The 18,988-nt window shown below is 37.5% G+C and overlaps 1 protein-coding gene across 3 annotated transcripts in view; it reads right to left on the bottom strand.

Annotated features, from left to right (window-relative positions):
* AP3B1 (adaptor related protein complex 3 subunit beta 1) overlaps positions 1–18,988 on the bottom strand; it is a 160,676-nt gene that overhangs the window by 80,148 nt on the left and 61,540 nt on the right. For all 3 annotated transcript variants that reach the window (XM_038170319.2, XM_038170320.2, XM_038170322.2), the window contains exons 13-14: positions 18,431–18,563; positions 10,998–11,107 (exon numbers count right to left, since the gene is read on the bottom strand). In XM_038170319.2, coding sequence (XP_038026247.2) covers positions 10,998–11,107; positions 18,431–18,563 — 243 coding nt within the window. The remainder of the gene's footprint in view (positions 1–10,997; positions 11,108–18,430; positions 18,564–18,988) is intronic.

The following is an 18,988-nucleotide window of genomic DNA, read 5'->3' as shown; positions in this document are numbered from 1 at the left end:
ACAGCTTTCTCAACTCCTGCCCATCAACTTTAAAAGCACAGGAATTTAAGACATTATTATCTTTTCTCCATTGTTGTTTAAAATTTTATGCCACTAAGTTCCCTATTTTTGCAAATGTGCAAGGCATGCTGCACACTGAATTCTGTAGACCAGAGTTCAAAATCAGTTTTCTCCTTTTTGGAATAGGATCTAACTCCTTAAGTGAAAACATTCTGATTAGAAACTTCATATAGGTCTTATTTTTTTTGGAGCTACTTGACTGCATTTCTCTGAAATAACTGGAAGGAGCAGTTGTTGGATGAACTCCCAGTGCAGATGGTGCTGACTTAAAAAGCACAGTAGTGTCACAGATGGAGGGAAAGCAGAATGGAACAACACAGAAGGAAGCTGAAGATCACACTTCATGCAAAGTTAAGCTATAAGCAGTCAAGAGTTACATGTAGTAATATACACACGATTTTCAAATGTGGGCTATCCTATATTACCTGGTGATCAAATAAAAAATTGCATTTGTACTATATGTCGCCTGATAACATTATTTTCCTTCCTGGAGTGGAATGGAAAAAGCATGTGATGAGAAAATTCATTTAGGGATAAACATGTCTTTGAACACCATAGTTTGCAGATGCAATGCCAGTTCTACATAGATTCTTGTTCATCACATGTTGAAAAAATGTAACTGTTCTACCCTGTAAAATGACTGACTGTAGTTCAGAAAAAAAAAAAATAGGGGAAAGCTTCCAACTGTAATTGCAATTTCAGCTAACTTTTTTTTAGCATTTTTTTCTAAGTAAAAACATGCACTAACATCTTCAATTACTGCCTACACCATATACAGATCTTTTTAAATAAGGTTACTTTCAAATCACTGCGAGCTCTGTGTTAGATAAATTTCTCGAGCTTGTCTTCTCCCGTGAATCTCATCACTGAGATTCTCATAACACTAGTTCTTACTATCTTATATTTATGTTTTAGTTACTTTTTCAGCATTTGTCCATAATTTATATTGCATGTAAATGTGTCTGAACTACAATGGGAAACAACTGCTGAGAATCCTACTCTTTAAGCATTTAGAATTTGGCAGTACTACTTTTTCAGTTACAGTCATAAAAGACAATAAATGCAAGTCAATTTGCAACCTTGCAAACTACAACCAAGGTTCAGGATAGTATTTTCCAAACCATGGTCCACAATCCCTAATAAACGTCTCACTAAACCACATTGAAGAAATACTGATTATATCCACAAGAAATTTTAATGATTAACCATGTTGTACTGCTCCAGAAACCTTGGGAACTTCTTTGAATAACATCAGCCTCAAAGTACCTGACTTTATATTGCACATTGCTGCAAAATACAGAGATAACAAAAATATAAACAAAGGATTGCTTCTACTGAAAGAAAAATCAACCATATCATGGAAAGTGGTAACAGAAGAGTCCAACAACAACAACAAATCCCTCTGAGAAGACATTTGAGGAAGAGACATCATAATTGGCAAAATATTGTATTGAGAGTGCTATAACACAGTGATGTAAGATATGTAAATATAAATAAATATTGAATGAGATGAAGATAAAATTTTTTTGTGAATTGATAAAAAATTTAAATGGTCTTGGGACCTTTGGTATGGGAGAGGGGAACAAGCTGCTGAATAACTGCTAAATATAAAAACTTCAAATGTACTTAGAAAATGTTCCTTGTAATACAGTAAGACTGATGTCATTACTGTACACTGATTTCAGAAGGGAAAGAGGTTATTTCTAATGTTCCAAAGGTTACACTGCATTAAGACCTCACTCCCAATCTATTATTTTAAATTGGGCTAAAGAATAGTAATTGAGTGGTACATTAAATTTTCCAGTATTGGAGCAGTTCAAGTTGCCTGCTGTACAGATAGATACTTCTAAATAAGAATATATGGGCAACTTCAGATTTCAGTTATGCTAGATTTATTTTTCTTAAATATTTCATTATAGACTTGTTAAAAAATTAGAGTTCAACAAGAGAACACCAACTACCCCATTTTGGGCAGCAGCCTGTTAGAAACATCCCTTCTTCTATTACCGTCTTTTCATAAAGCAAAAATACCTCTTAAAGCAGACTAATTTCAAAAATAGTACATATTATGAAAGACAAACATTAGAATTATACTTTTCCCGGTCAAATCCAGGACTACACTTTAAAAGCACTAAAAATGCACACTGCTATATTCTCATAATTTTTCCCTCTATTAAACCAGTTTGCAAAATGTAAATCTTGCAAAAATAATTTTAGAATGTTAAATAAGCAAACCAAACAAAGCTTAGTTTGAAAAACAGTGACAACGAAAACCAGATAAAGTATCTCATGAGTGTGCCTTTTAATCAGGTGGTTAGCTTACTATATAAATATAGTATATATTCAACACAATTTTGTGCAATAAGAATCAATATCAATTAGTGATTTTTTTGAATCAAACTCTAAGTAGAGGCCATTTTAATGAAAAGTATATGAGGAACTGATGAACCCAATGTTTCCGTGTCACTGGATTCATTTGGGGTCAAAATCACACAATATTTTCAGATTTTTATTCCCTGTTTAAGTCTTCCAGTACTCAACAATGTAATATCAAGTGCATGATCTTGCAGCCATTGTTTCCAAAGTGTTCAAAACAGCAAACAAGAAAGGAAGCCACTTCTAGACCTTCATTGCCTTTTCCAGTATAGCATAAGTAGGGACCTTGAATCGACAAAAATGCTGGAAATAATACTTCCATTATTCTGCCCTGCTCTGCATTGTCCTCAAAAGCAAACAGGATTGTAAATTACTTTGCCTTATGTTTTATTCTATGTGCCCTGAGCAAGTGGTTAAGTGCACTTCTCAAGCCTTGGTACCAGAAAGCAGTTTCTACAGCCATTTTAACCCATTACCTGTCTGGAGGAAAATAAATAAATATTGGGAAATAATAACAATGACAAAACAAAAACAAAACAAAACAAAACAAACAAAAAACCAGGCATACTCTCTTCCTTCAAATTAAGATTCTGGTTACTTACAGCAGTTAGAGAGAAACATCTATAAAGATTTAACAGATCATTCTAAGCAGCACAATTCAAAAGTTATTGTTATTCAGCTCTAACCTTATTACACAAAATACCAGGCTGAAGAACAACTTAAAATGAACCATTTTGGTTATCTACATTTGTCACAAAACAAGTAGATATTCAAATAAATTGCAAATTAGGTCTGATTTTCTGCATCCTGAAATTGTGATTTTTAAAAGTTTATTTGAAATCAGAAATGGAAAGGGGATTTTGATGTGATAACGTCAAACTGTCAACATAAAGAAAAGGTACAAAAAGAGAGTCTCAGGTGTTAACCCAATTTAATTAACCTAGTCTAGCCAATCCACTTGTAACTTAACTCAGATTAAAACTGCTAGTATTTGCGCTTAGGCAAATTCTGGACTATAGATGTTTCAAAAGAAAGACATTTTCTAAAAAAAATAGATATGATTATATAATGAGAAAATATTCTAGAAGCTTTTGAAAAAGCCCCTCATCAGCATCTTTGTAAAAACTCCATCCTTTACCAGGTGGAAAGGTACTCTCATGAATTAAAAAGACCATAAAAAATATAAAAGACAGAAAAACAGTTGCAAATAAAAGTTAAAATCATTAAATGTCCCTCAGGGACCTGTAGGAGAAAACATGCTGCTCAACAGAGCTGTGAGTAACTGAGGAGTTATCTAGTAAGGTGACAAAGTCTGCTGACACAAAATTATTCAAAGCAATCCAAAACTAAAACCATGCCTGAAGAGTTGCAGGTGACTAATTAAGTAATATTTTTAAATGATCAGAGGTGACGCAGATGGCCTTGAAAGATCATCAACAGAACTTCAGAAAAAAAAATTCTAAACACACTCACAGAATCCAAATGCTTTCTAGTGAAGAATATCTTGGGATCATAAACCACAATTCTTTGGAAATATTAACTCAGTGTTCAACAGAAGTCAAAAGGAAGACAAACCATAGGAAAAGTAAGATCAAAAAGATCAAAAAAAAAACATTATGCCACTGCTTAAAATTTCTTCATATTCTGACTACTGTGTGCAAGTTCTGGTGTCCCCATTTCAAAAAACACACCAGTATCAGGAAAGACAAAGAGAAGAGGAAAAGGTTTTAGAAGAGATACAATAACCTCTCACAAGAGTGAGAGGTTATTTATAGTACAGTTTTTGGATTACTAGACATGATGATGCAGATAGCAATGTTAAGCCTCCAGTCAGAGGCTGAGAAGGTATGTAGGAGGAACATCATGATCAACTTGCTCTTGTATTTTAGTTCTTATCCCTAAAGCAGCAATTATTGGCTAGTGCTGAATATAAGGCTACTCTGTTAAGAGGACTTTCAGACTCAGCCAGTATCACAACACACCAGCAGATTAAAAGCCAAATGGTAACTTCTTCCTGATCTTAAAAAAAATAATAATACAGAGATCCAATTATTCTCTTAATATCTTAAAAAAAGTACAAACCAACACACACACAAAAGCACAAAACAGACCTTCAGCTTTTGAAGTGTGGAGGAAAGAACCTGGAATATTGCTAGACTGAGCTGTTCTCTGTACAGGTCTGGGTACACAACAAATACCACACAGAAAATAGATCTCATAGATCGTTGCTTAGGCACACCTGAGGTGAAAGTTTAACATATAAATGAGAACATACACAAAAAAGGGAGAAAAATAAGCACTCTTTTTAGATATATAAGAAACATTAGTTAAAGGACAAACTGAAATAGACCTAGTCTTAAAGTTTTATTATAAAAAGAGTGAATGATCTACAAGAGCTCTGTATATTTTAATTGAACTTTCTAACATTTATTATAGTTGGTCATATAATATTTAGCTTACTATACATTCTGTTACTTTCCAAATGGCTTCTGAAGATCTTCCGTATGAATGAGTAAGTTTCAGATCAGATGACCTGAAAGAAACATTGCTATGGAAGATTTTTAGGCACCTCATCATTGACAATTATAATTTCAGCTTAATACAAGTGAAGCTTATAACCACATTAGGGCAACAAATTCAGGCACCAATGGAAAATGTCATTCCATCCAGTTCCCATCAATTTTATTTTAGTGGTGAAGTGTTGAACATTTACCTAAACTAAAACACGGCAAAACAATCAAAAGGGTCATTTTTACCTTACATGCTTTTTTTAACTGTATATTGTTCTGTTCATTCTTTCTGCTGTTTTACATACTATTAAATTAAATTCAATTCTACGAAGCACCAAACAATTTATTTGCTTGCACTCCCCTGCCCCCCAGCTACTTTCAAGCTCACTCAATATCATATTCGGTTGTTTCTCCTTTGTCTAAATGCAAGAGTCCTTTCAAGGCAGTGGTACGCTTTTGCACAGAAAATAAGGTAGGTCTCTTAAATTTAAATCCAAATTGAAAAATGAGTACAGAAAAATTTCCCTAACAGAAGAGGTCAGTAAAAACAGAGAGCTGTTGAAAAGCTAGGACTGGGCAATAACCACGTAAAACTCAGCAAGAGCAAGTTCCAGAGGCTGCACCTGGGATGAGGCAACCCTGACTATATGTACAGGCTGGGGGATGAGAGGCTGGAGAGTAGCTCCACAGAAAAGTATCTGGGGGTTCTGGTCGACAGTAAGATGAATATGATTCAAAAGTGTGCCCTGGCAGCCAAAAGGGACAGTCAGACCTTGAGATGAACCATGAATGACATTGCTAGCCAGTCAGTCAATGGATGTGATCGTCCTGCGCTGGTATGGCCTCACCTTGAGAACTCTATGCAGTTTTGGGAGCCACAATAGAAGATGGACATAAAACTAATCAAGAGCCTCCAAAGGAGGGCTACTAAGATGGTGAAGGGTCTAGAGGACAAGACGTATGAAGAGAGGCTGAGGTCCCTTGGTTTGCTCAGCCCTGAGCAGAGCAGGCTGAGGGGAGGCCTCATGGCAGCCTGCAGCTCCCTCACGAGGGGAGCGGAGGGGCAGGTGCTGAGCTCTGCTCTCTGGGGACAGCGACAGGACCCGAGGGAACGGCATGGAGCTGGGACAGGGGAGGGTCAGGCTGGGGGTTAGGGAAAGGATCTGCACCCAGAGGGTGGTGGGGCACTGGGACAGGCTCCCCAGGGCAGTGGTCATGACACCAAGCCTGATGGAGATCAAGAGGTGTTTGGACAACGTGCTCAGACACATGGTCTGATTTTTGGGTGGTCTTGCATGAAGCCAGGAGTTGGACTTAATGATCCTTATGGGATCATTGGGATATTCTATGATTCTATGAGAATAAACATCTGTGTAAAACATACTTCAACAAAAGCGTATATGTCTGTGTGTGTACGTATGTGTATTCCGCGTTTATGTTGTTAAGTGTCAGGAATAACTTATTTGTGTCTTTATATCCTATAGTGGAGAAAAACTGAGGCAACTATGTTGCTAACTTGCAATCATTCTTGCCTACAGTGAGATAATTATTTAAATTACATGGGCAAACCTAGGAAATTTCAGTAATGTTTTATTAGATAATGAAATTTTAAACTCACATCCCCAGCAGTTATATTGTTTTCTAAACATGAATAAAAATCTTTACCCCTTTCAGAAGTGTCTGAAGCAATTTTCAAACATTTTCAAAAATGCAAGTTATTTCAGGATAATGATACAGCATTGGGAAAGCTAGTCATTGTAAACAAGAGTTTCTTCCAAATTTTTTCTTTAATCCAAATTTCTAAAAAATCTGAGGAAGATAAATTTCAGGCAGCTGTTATTTAAAAACCACAGTGAAAGTTGTCAAACAAGAATTAAAACAACCATCCTGGAAAGCCTACAGCATCTCTATCACAGCTGCTTTCTTGAACAAGAGGCAGGGTTCAGATTCAGATTTTGATTTTTGTTTTATTTCTATTACCATTCTTTTCCACAGACTGCTCTCCAATACCACCATCTTCTGTTACTCTGTACAGCCTCATTACTGTAGAATGCTAGTATCTTACAGTGGTTCAAGTACTGCATGTCTTATTTTTCCCTTTATCCAACGTAAAAAAATGTTATTTTTAAAAAAAGTTATCTGTATTTATAATATGAAATACTTCCACTAAGGTATTAATCTAAAAAAAATAAATATTAGCTACAAAAATTTACAAATGTTAAATAGGATATTTATGAAATACTTATTTTTTCTTGTATAATAAACGTGTTAGTAAGATGACAACTCCATTTGGAGAAGTGCCAGAAAATGCATATGGTAAGATTATCCACAACTTACAAGACTATAATTATTAATCAAATTATTGCTCATATTTTCTGAAAACATGGGCGATTGTTATAAAATAAGTAATACTTATTTGATATATAATTAGCAGCAATATCTCAGCCTCTTTAAATTCTGGATATGAACAGTTATAGTACAATTATATCGCCTCTACATAAACTATGAAGTTTGACTAACAGTTCCGAAACACATTTCAGTTGCCAAAGATTTATTTGTTTAATCACAGAATGGTTTGGGTTGGAAGGGACCCTTAAGGATCATCTGGTTTCAACCCTGCCTTGGGCGGGGAGGGACACTTTCTCCTAGACCAGGCTGTCCAAAGCTCCATCCAACCTGGCCTTGAACACTTCCAGGGATGGGGCACCACATTCTCAGGACAGCCCATTTCAGTGCCTCACCACCCCCACAGCAAAGATTTTTTTCCTTATATCTAATCTAAATCTAGTCTCTTTCAGTCTAAAGTCACAACCCATTGTCCTATCACTACATGCCCTTGTAAAAAGTCCCTTTCCAGTTTTCTTGTAGGGACCCTTTAGGCTCTGGTCAGCATGTTCTGAATGAATGGACTGCGAAGACTATGCCTTTTTTCTTTTAACATTCCAAACATTCCCATATTTATTACTATGGAAAATAGAAGATTCACTGATTTAGAAACTATTTACTGCTCAATCATTATCTGAGGATAGGACAAGGGCCAATTGTCAAAAAATGGATCACAGGAGGTTCTGCACCAACATGAGAAAGAACTTCTTCATGGTGAGGGTGACGAAGCACTGGGACAGTCTGCCCAGGGAGGTTGTGGAGTCTCCTTCTCCGGAGTTACTGAAGGCCCACCTGGATGCCTACCTGGGCAGCCTGCTCTAGGGAACCTGCTTTACAGGGGGGTTGAACCCGATAATGTCTTGAGGTCCCTTCCAACCCCTACAATTCTGTGATTCTGTGATCAATAAACATGTAATTCTAGGAAACTGAACTGTCTTATTTATAGCATCTACAGAAAAATAATTATTGAGAGATCAATTTTGGCTACCATTGGGGCACAATGCTGAACTCCACCACAAGTCCTTTCTCACTCCTCTCCTCAAATGGAAAGGGCTGAAAAGGACTTAGAGGTCAAGATAAGGACTGAGAGATCACTCAACAATTATAGTCATGGGCAAAAGAGACTCAGCATAGGAAGATTAATATATTTATTACCTATACTAACAGGCTAGAACACTGAGAAGCTCAAAGAAAACTGTAATCACCTTCCCCCCATCTTCTACCTTCTTCCCTCAAGCAGCACAGGGGCACGGGGAATGGGGGCTGCGGTCAGTCTCTGATGCTTTGTCTCTGCTGCTCCTTCACGGTCCTTCTCTGCCCTTGCTCCCCGTGGGTCCCTCCCACGGGATGCTGTCTTTCCCGAACTGAGCCTGCGGGCGCTGCCCACAGGCAGCAGCTCCTCAAGCACTACTCCCACACGGCTCTGTCCCACAGGGTCCATCCATCCCCCAGGAGCAAACTGCTCCAGCACGGGTCCTCCACGGGTGGGGGCAGCTCCCCCCAGACCCCCTGCTCCTGCGTGGGCTCCTCTCCACTGGCTGCAGCTCCACAGGGGAACTGCTGCTGCATGCCTGGAATACCTCCTGCCCTCCTGCTGCGCTGACCGGGGGGGGTTGCAGGGGGTCATTGCTACTATGGCTACTATGTGTCATGTCAATAGTATTATAGTAAGAACCACCCAAATTGATGGAGAATGAATCTTAATGGAGCTGGGCAAGTACAGCAGTGATTGAACTGTCAAGCACAGTGGTGATGGAACCAGAGCTGGCTTCAGCATGCATCAATCCAATAACACATACCATCTCTCCTGCCCTGAAGGACTATTGTGACAGATGGAACACAAAGTCATGGACTAAATGACCTCAATGGACATTTTAGAAGGATGGCCCACAGACAAATGGAATGATACCTGTACATATATGAAATGGCAGGAGATTGATGGTAATCAATGGAAATGTATTGGAAAGTGTGGGACCTGATCAAGGTGTAAGAGGTATAGAATAATTTATATTGTCCTGGTTTCAGCTGGGATAGAGCTAAGTTTCTTCCTAGTAGCTGTTATGGTGCTGTGCTTTGAATTTGTGATGAAAAAAGTGCTGATAACACACAAAAAACAATGTTTTAGTTGTTCGTGAGTCAAGGACTCCACTACCTCTCATGCTGCGCTGCCAGAGAGGAGGCTGGGGGTGCACAAGAAGCTAGGACAGGACACAACAAGCACAGCTGACTCAAATTGGCCAAACAGAAATCCCATACCATATAATGTTATGATCCCATAAAACCAGGGTGAGTTGGCCAGGGGGCTGCCATTGCTCAGGGACTGGCTGGACATCAGTTTGCTGGTGGTGAGTAAGTGTATTCCACATCACTTAGCATCATAGAATGGCTTGGATTGGAAGGGACGTTAATGATCACCTAACTCCAATCCCCCTGCCATAAGCAGGGATGCCACCCAGCACCACTAGATCAGGTTGGCCAAGGCCCCATCCAGCCTGGCCCTGAACACCTCCAGGGATGGGGCATCCACATCTTTTCTGGGCAACCTCTGCCAGTGCCTCACTACCCTTACAGTGAAGAATTTCCTCCTAATGTCCTGTCCAAATCTATCCTCTTTTAGCTTAAGACCATTACGCCTTGTCCTATCATTATCTACCCAAGCCATCCTTCTCTTCCAAGCTATGCTTCTCCATCCTTTTTATAAGACTCCTTTAAGTACCGAAAGGCTGCAATGAGGTCTCCCTGGAGCCTCTTCTTCTCTAGGCTGAACATCTCCAGCTCTCTCAGCCTTTCATCATAGGAGAGGTGCTCCAGTCCTCTGATCATCTTTGTAGCCATCCTCTGGACTTGGTCTAACATGTCTACATCATTCTCATGCAGGAGTTTCCAAACCTGGATGTCCAGATGGAGACACACAAGGGCAGAGCAGAGGGGCCAGTCCTCTGCTGATGCAGCCCAGTACACAGTTGGCCTTTTGGGTGCAAATGCACATAGCTGGCTCATGTTGAGCCTTTCATCCACCAGGACCCCCAAGTCTCTCTCCACAGGGCTGCTCTCAGTGAGTTTCTCTCCCGGTCTGTACTCCTGTCTGGGATAACCACCTCTTTGGTTCTTGCACTTTTTTTATTTTTTTTTCTAATTCTCTCCCCCATCCCACTGTGGTAGGGGATGCATGAGGGTGAGCATATGTGTAAACAGCTGTGTGGTGCTTAGCTGCCTATCAGTTTAAATCACAAACAGAGGTACCAAGAACAATTTATAATACAGCGATTTTTAAACTCCACCACACATCATTAAGATAATATTTTGAGAATCCTCAAGTTCAGTTCTACCTTTCCCTTATTTTCATTTCAGTTTACCCACTCCATGCTCTGAAGTCTAAATACATTTCATTTGTCATAACAGTACTAGCAATACTAAATATTTCAGGTATTTCTTAAAAAGCAGCCTCCCAAATTTCAGGCATAAATTGATCCACACGATAACTTCTATTTCCTCTTAAAATGAGAAAAAAATTGTATTTTATGAAAATTAAAACATTTTAAAAATTGTTCTACTTCTCTAATACATTTATTTCCTTCCTTGGTTCAGATTCAAAGGAGACTGTGTGATTTTTATTGCTTTACAATAAAAATATTACTCAACAAGGCAATGTGCAAAAATACTCACTGTAATGTTATCCAAGAGCTTGGCCATATGCTTAATAATTTCACCATGGTGTGCTGGCTGGGTTTGTAGCAATTTCTTAATGACAACAACACTTTCAGCAACCACAGTTTCTGTTTAAGACAAAGCAAATTATTACTTTTAAAAAGCATTTATGCAGAAGAAAAAGTCATAAATAATTAATTGCCAAAGATGTTATCAGCTTTCAAAATATGTTTTGCAGAAGTGAATTCCATTTGCTTTGTAACAAAGATGTAAACCACTTTACTAAGTAATACAAAGTTCAGCTTCTAGATGCAAGTTACAAGCAGCAAAAAGAACAAAGCAATGTTCTAAATGTAAAAATAGCATCCTACCACATCCTTTTTTTGAAATTGCCTTTTAGTAAAGCTGTTTGTATTTCTCCTTTTCAAACTGAGGAACAGCATGAAAAACATCTGCTTTTCATTGAAATTATGTATATTCATAAGTAATTTGGTATCTGCATTAAAAATACAAACAGTTCAAAGAAATATACAATGTTAAAAGTGACAGCTCATTCTTAAACAAGAGAAACACCTAAACATTTCTGTTGCACTTTTCCACCTTCCAAACAGTCTCTCTCAGATCTGTAACCTAATCTCTAGTACATTCAAATGAAGCTTCTAAATAGGCAAGCTGTTGTAAGATTTATGTCAAAGTCATGCATTGGACTGCTTAACTACTGTAGCAAGTAACATTCACAGCCTGATCAACTTGTATGAAATGTGCAATTTTTGAAGCTGAAAAAAAACCCACTGGTGCAGAGGGAAGCCTCTATGCAAGAGTAAACTCATCCTGTAAGGAAAGATGAAGTAAAGTCAAACATAGCCAAAGCTGAAACCAAAACAAAAGACTACTGCAAGAGTTCAACATAATTCTCATTTTCATTTATACTACAGAAAGGAAGTAACTATTTTTCCTAAAGTATCAATGTTTAAAACAAAGAAGAAACACAACTACCATTCCTTAAACATCTCAGAAATATTCCTACCTTTGAGGAGTGAAACTGATACATGGACCATTCATCCCACAGTCAAGAAAGATGAAGTTTCAAAAGTACAGGATAGGGAAGAGATTTCTATTTTACAGATTAGTTTGCTTTCTAAAAAAAAACAGAGTAAGGCTATTCTAAAGCTCCGAATATGTAACATTATGCCATAAGCCTCTGAGAAACTTAAATTTTAGCTTGCAGCTTTTGTGTCATCCTTTATTTGACATGACATCTCAGTCATTTTTCTAACTAATTTATTGAAGCAAGGTTAATACTGCAAAGAGGAAACCATAACACGTCTACATATATATCTCAAGATTTGCCATAATCTTACAGACCAATTCAACTGGAATTGTATTTTGTCCACTTTCTTACTGCAGATATTAAAATAAGAAAATTCTTAAAATTTTAAAATGACAACCTGGAATTTTTAGAGTGAGATAAATTAGTAAAACAACCTCCACTCTTGAGTACTTTGTGATACAACTTAACAGGGGGAATGGTTAAGCAAAATAAAACTGAACCCAAAAGACTGAGGTGGACATGAAGTCATTATTAAAAATATTGTTGACAACATTGAACTAATCATGATGAACTTAAGTGCACATTATGAAGTGTCAACATGGGAAATACTTCAGTGCAGTGTGTGGAAGCAAATTTAGAGAACTGAATCAGAACTGTAACTTGGTTCCATGAGTCCAGATACCAAAAAAAAAGAAAGTAAAAGCAAAAGTATGTATTTATAATTAATGTATTTAATGTTAGAATAAAGGCTGATGTAATTCAGAAAAAAGAGGCTTTCTAAGGCTTGCTTTGTGCACATGAAGAATCCCCAAAATGAGTATATAACATGCATCTAGTCAAAGACACAAAGATACCAGCTTTTATATCATATAAGTAAAATCAGAAAACAACATAAGAAAGAAAATTACTAGCACTGTGAATGGCTATTATGAAAATTTTAAAATGTAAATCTGCTACAGTTATCTAAGAAGTACATATAAGACAAGAATAAATGAATACAAAGGTTGTGAGTCATGTGTAAATTATTTTATATCTAAAGATCATAGAAAGCAAGGCAAATTCTTAAAATAAAAAATAAATATATCGGAAAAGTTGGTTGGGAAAACCTTAACCAACAAAAGGAAACTAAATGACGTATTAGCAATTTTTCATAAGTCTTAGTATACTAAGTAACAAGTCATAATAAAAATCATGTTATGTTCATTGTCAGTTTTCTTCAAACAATTTCTAGGCAATATGGTAATGGCTACTCTGAGTAGAATAATCTCTGAAGATCCTGGAGCATGTGCACTTCTCTGAAACCTAACATATATTCAGTCACACACCACAGACCCTGAAACATGACAAATTCTCAAAACCCTAAAATATATCCAGTTACACAACATTCCACCTCACTAAATAATGATGTGTTTCTAAGGCTAACAATGTAGTGGACAATAACTTGTGGGGAATGAATTAGAGTCCTTTTCATAATTGAGAAGTTGGCCACATTACAACAGAAACTCAGGAAAACAACCTAGCAAGACGCATATTACCAGTGAACACTCAAAAGCTGCATTCTGAAATACTACATTTTATATCACTGATGTTCTACCTAATTTTTTCCAATACTTAACAGATACATGTGGAAACTAAAACACTGACCTGAAGGCCAATTTATCCACATTCTGTAATTTAAATAAGCACTATTTCTAAAAGCTGCAAAATTACTTCTGCTATTTTTTAGAAGAATATATTGATCGAATTTCATAGCAAGCCCTACAAGTAACTAATTCGTGTTGTTTAGAAGGTTATGCAGATGATTCAAAGTAATGTTAAAAGGTAATTATTAAGAGCTAGGTACGAAAACAAACTTTAAATTTCTTCTTTTCAGAATTGCCTGAAATCTGTGTTTTCACCTGGTTTATTTTTCCACACTTGTAATAAAGACAACTCAATTCTGAAATCACAGTAATACACATCAACTGCACAATACAAAAAGTTGGTTTACTTTTACTTCATTCTAACAGTAATTCTACTAGGTAGGTAGTAGTTACCTGAGGTATTAACAGTTCCAGTGATTTTAGAACTTGCCTGTTCAAATTTGTATAAATTACTAGGGAAAAATAAAGTTGTTTTCACTGTGCTTCCTACAATTGTTTTTACATTGTTTATTATCCACAGATTGCAAATTTCAACAGGAAAGGAAAGCCACCTGAGAAAAACCTGCCAGTTCTCTAGTATATTCACTTCAGACAGACAAAACAGACTTCTTACAATCCCATCTGTCTCTTACACCTAAAATGACTTTTATGTCATCTTAGTGAAGCTAGCAGTCAGCTCAAATTTTCAAGGCAATTGCTAATGGAAATGCATTAGCGAAATGCCAAATGTCACACCAAAGAGCCAAAATAACTTTTCTGTTTGTGCTTCCTTCAGGAGATGAGGAATTACAATAGTTTTAAGACCTCAACATGGCTTCCAAAAACAAGGCAGGGAAAGAGTAGATCCTCATGGAAACTATGCTAAGAAACATTGAAAATAAGGAGGTGATTGGTGACAGCCAACTTCACTACAGGCAAACCATGCCTGACAAATCTGGTGGCCTTCTACAACAGGGTTATAGCACTGGTGGATAGGGAAAGAGCAACTGAAATCATCTACTGGACTTGTGCAAAGCACTTGATACTGTCCTGCATGATATCCTTGTCTCTAAACTGTAGAGATGGAATTGATGGATGGACCATTCAGCAGGTAAGGAATTGGCTGGATGGTTGCACAGAGAGTTGTGGTCTATGGCTCAAAGTCCAAGTTGAGATCAGTGACAAGTGACATTCCTTAGGAGTTGATACTGGGATCCATGCAGTATAATGTCTTTGTCAGTGATACTGACAGGGGGAATCAGTGCACTCTCAGCAAGTTTGCTATGACACCAAGCTATGAGGTGAAGTCAACACAATGAAGGGAGGGGATGCCATCCAGAGTGATGTAGGCAGGCTTATAAGGTGGGCCTGTGAGAACCACAAGTTCAACAAGGCCAAGTAAAAGGTCCTGTCCCTTGTGTCAGGGACAGGCTGGGCAATGCCAAGCAAAAATATAGGTTGGGTGGAGAATGGATTGAGAGAAGCTTTGAAGAGAAGAACCTGGAGGTGTTGGTTGATAAGAAGCTCAACATGAGCCAACAATGTGTACTGACAGCCCAGAAAACCAACCATATCCTGGGCTGCATGAAAAGAAGCAGGACCAGGAGGTTGAGGGAAGTAACTCTACTCTATTCTTGTGAGAACACACCTGAGTGCTGCATTCAGCTCTCAGGACTCCAACACAAGAAGGACATAGATCTGTTGGATCGAGTCCAGAGGAGGGCCACAAGGATGATCAGAGGGCTGCAGCATCTCTCCTATGAGGACAGGCTGAGAGAGATGGGGCTGTTCAGCCTGGAGAAGAGAAGGTTCTAGGGAGACCATAAAGAGGTCTTCCAGTATCTAAAAGCGCCTACAATAAAGCTGGAAAAGGGCTCTTTGCCAGGGAGTGTAGTGATAGGACAAGGAGTAATGGCTTTACATTAAAAGAGGGAAGAGAGTTAGATTAGATATGAGGAATAAATTCTTTATTCAGAGGGTGCTGAGGCACTGGAACAGGTTGTCCAGAGAAGCTGTGAATGGCCCAACTCCTGCAAGTGTTCAAGGCCAGATTGGCTGGGGCTTTGGGTAACTTCATCTAATGGAAGGTGTCCCTGCTCATGGAAGGAGGGTTGGAATTAGATTATGTTTAAGGTCCCTTACAATCCAAACCATTCTAGTGATTCTATAAGAGGAAAACTGCTCTTGAAGTTTGGTGTGTTTATGAGTGCATTTTTAAAAGCAAACTTCCCCTGTTCATGGAAGTAGGGGGCTATGGTAAAACAAAACAAAACAAAAAACATATTTCAATCACAGAAGTCCATGCAGAAACTAGAGAGTTCTATGATGAGACACCTAGAGAGTTCCATGGAAAGTTATCCCAGGTGGGCTTAACTAACTGCTGAAGAGGCAGCTTTAATTGCACTCTCAGCACTTAACTTCCAGAATGATTCTTGGCTCAGCTCCCATACTAAGAAAACATGTTTTTTCAGTAGAAACCTTTCCAGAACAAGACCAACAGAACGGGAAGGCAGTTTTGCCATAAGCTCATTCTTCATGATTCTGTTTTGATTTGGTAGAATTAATTTGCCCACCTTTCTTCTATGCTGAAGTAAATTCCCCAAAAATGATAAAACAGTGAAGGGAAGAGAGAGCTGATTCTGCTTTCTGGGATGCCAAAACCTTCTAGACTTACCAAATTGGGCTTCATGCTACACAGAGGGAGCTGAACTGCTTCCAGTTTTGGGACAACCATAAGTAGCGGCAGGACAAGCAGCTTGCTTGTATACTTTAAGAATGAAAATTGGAAGAAAGCAGGATCAACCATGACAACTGAATTTTAGTTCTCCTACATGTACCAAATGTTTTTTTTCCCCTCCCATGCCCAAAGCTCTTCATGCTCAACAAGCTGTGACTACCAGAAATTTCCTGCTTCCTAAGGAAAAGGTACCATGTAAGTTATGCCATTCAACTTACTTTTTAGAAAAAGACACTGTGCATATGGTAAAGAAATTTGCCAGTTGCCAGGTTTAAAAGATCTTAAATATGTCCTTTGTGGCCTTTCAAAATAGTAAGCACAAGAAGATTATGGTTAGATTTATAAAATAAAGTAATGAAATGTCTTTCAGGACCTTCAGAAGTACTTGCTAGACAATTACTTAGAACCAGTCAAGACAACTAATCTTGTTGAGACATACCTTTATATACATGCACACATTTATGCAAATGAATATGTATTTTGTGTGTGTGTATAAACACATATGGAATTACTTTGAAGAAAATCGTAACTTGAGAAGCTATAATAAAAAAGCTGTTTCTTCTTATATGAGTTCCTTATTAGCAGAAAGAAAACCCATGCAAGAAAACTAAAAGGAGGATTATTATTTAATAAGTTCAATATTCTGAAGTTTAATTATCATACATAGAAGAAAATGTGGATTTGTACATGCTGAAAGGAGCCTACCAACCTAGAGGAACATTGCTAATAGAATTAAAAGGAATCGAGTAAACTTTGAAGGCAGTATTTCTAATATGGGTATATTCATGAACTTTAGTACAAAAAAAATTTACCTAAGTCACATTGCAGAAACTGTGTTATAACACAACAATGGAATACATTTTAAACACAGTGGATAACTAGAAATGCACAGAGGGACAAAAGGTCCAGAGCAACATGAAAGTAAAGTTACATAGATTAAAACTAGCAAGCTATACACCAAGGCCTCTCAGAAATTTCTGTTATGAAGTTAAGCAGGAGAGAAGAAGGACTTGCAGAGCATAAATCAAACAAGAGAAAGTTCTGAATGCATCAGTGGGTCACACTGATAGGACTACACCCTACCAAAGCAATGTCCCTAATAAAGACCTTCTTAGGATTATCAGAAAAAATATATCCAATAGATATGAAGAGCAATCAATGCTGCTTTTCAAAGCTTAGAGTAGATCTCATCTGTGTTCGCTGTACAATTCTGATTACTCTATCCCCGCTGCACATGAAAAAAAACATGCTTCTACTCCTTTTCCTGACATTATTATTTTTGACTACTTCTGTCTCAACTGCATTTCTGATATTTAACAACACCCATGTTGACTTGAAAATTTACAATAATTTTCTGATTATCTTATTGACTTCCTTCTGCATAATATTCCTTGGTTACTAGTCAGAATATACAATATTATCAGGTATTGATTTACAGTGCTACTATATCCTATTTAATTTTATCTAATTCTTGTTCTATTTCTTGCAACTGCATATCACTATATAAAAATAGAAGAAGACTAAATTATAAGAACAAGACAAATTTGGGACTGTTTATACAAAAACTATTTAATAGGTTTTCCAGTAAGACATTGATGTACTAAAAAGCCATTCCAAGCTTTCAGCACCCTCTACAGGATAACTGTTTTGATGCAACTGAACATATAACAGCAAAACTTCTACTATCATCTAGGATACTCACAACAGTACACTTCAACAATTAACAGCATTTTGAGAAAAAACAGGTAGACTCATCATTGCAGGCAACAAGGATTTAATCTTGCTAACAAAAGAGAGAACAAATACCCAGGGATTATGAGAGCACAAAAGAGAAGACAAGTACCTAGTGATTATGAGAGCATTTTGACGTGATTCAAACAAGAAGCACCAAAGTCACTATTTTTATCAGCTATGTCACTGAAATTCTTACACAAGCCAAGCCTCCATATACTTTATTATGTGATCTGCTCTGTGCAGTTCCTATTAAGAAAAGGTTTCAAGCCATCAGCCACTCAGAAAACAGGCAGAACATTTAGCTTACCATCTCTGTTGGACAGCAAACATACAAGGCCATTAAGGCACGTGTCAGTCACTTCCGTGATGTTAGTTGCACATCTGCCTATAGCCTGAATAGTAGCTGCAGCAAACTGTTTATCTTGGCTCTTCACGTAAGTCTATGGAAACAGGGTTTTCATTAGTCAATATATGTATTGTCAAAAGGAAACTTACTATGTTGTCTTCTTATGACAAACATATTGCATAATACATTCAACCTAGATAGCTATACCACACATTAAAAGTTATACCTTTCCATCTCATTTTCACTTCCAGAAGACATTTTGTTGCTAGCTTTGGTCACCCATGGCCATGGGAACCTCTGATTTCAAGGAAGCCAAGGGCAGGGGGCAATTACCCCAAAACAACAATTAGTTTGCATGCAAGGTTGGAAGAGTTGATGAGCTTTCTCTTCAAAGAAGTTTCAGGTCATTTAACCAGAAGCATCTGTGAAACTATGAATAACCTACCTGCCTGAGAACTAGTATATTTCAGAGAAATCCAGCCAGAGAACTGAGGCAATGAAACTAGATGTCATATGCAA

Source organism: Anas platyrhynchos, chromosome Z (genome assembly GCF_047663525.1).
Source record: "Anas platyrhynchos isolate ZD024472 breed Pekin duck chromosome Z, IASCAAS_PekinDuck_T2T, whole genome shotgun sequence".
Classification (NCBI taxonomy): domain Eukaryota; kingdom Metazoa; phylum Chordata; class Aves; order Anseriformes; family Anatidae; genus Anas; species Anas platyrhynchos.
The sequence above is the reverse complement of the archived record's forward strand: the minus strand, read 5'-3'. Positions and strand labels throughout refer to the sequence as shown.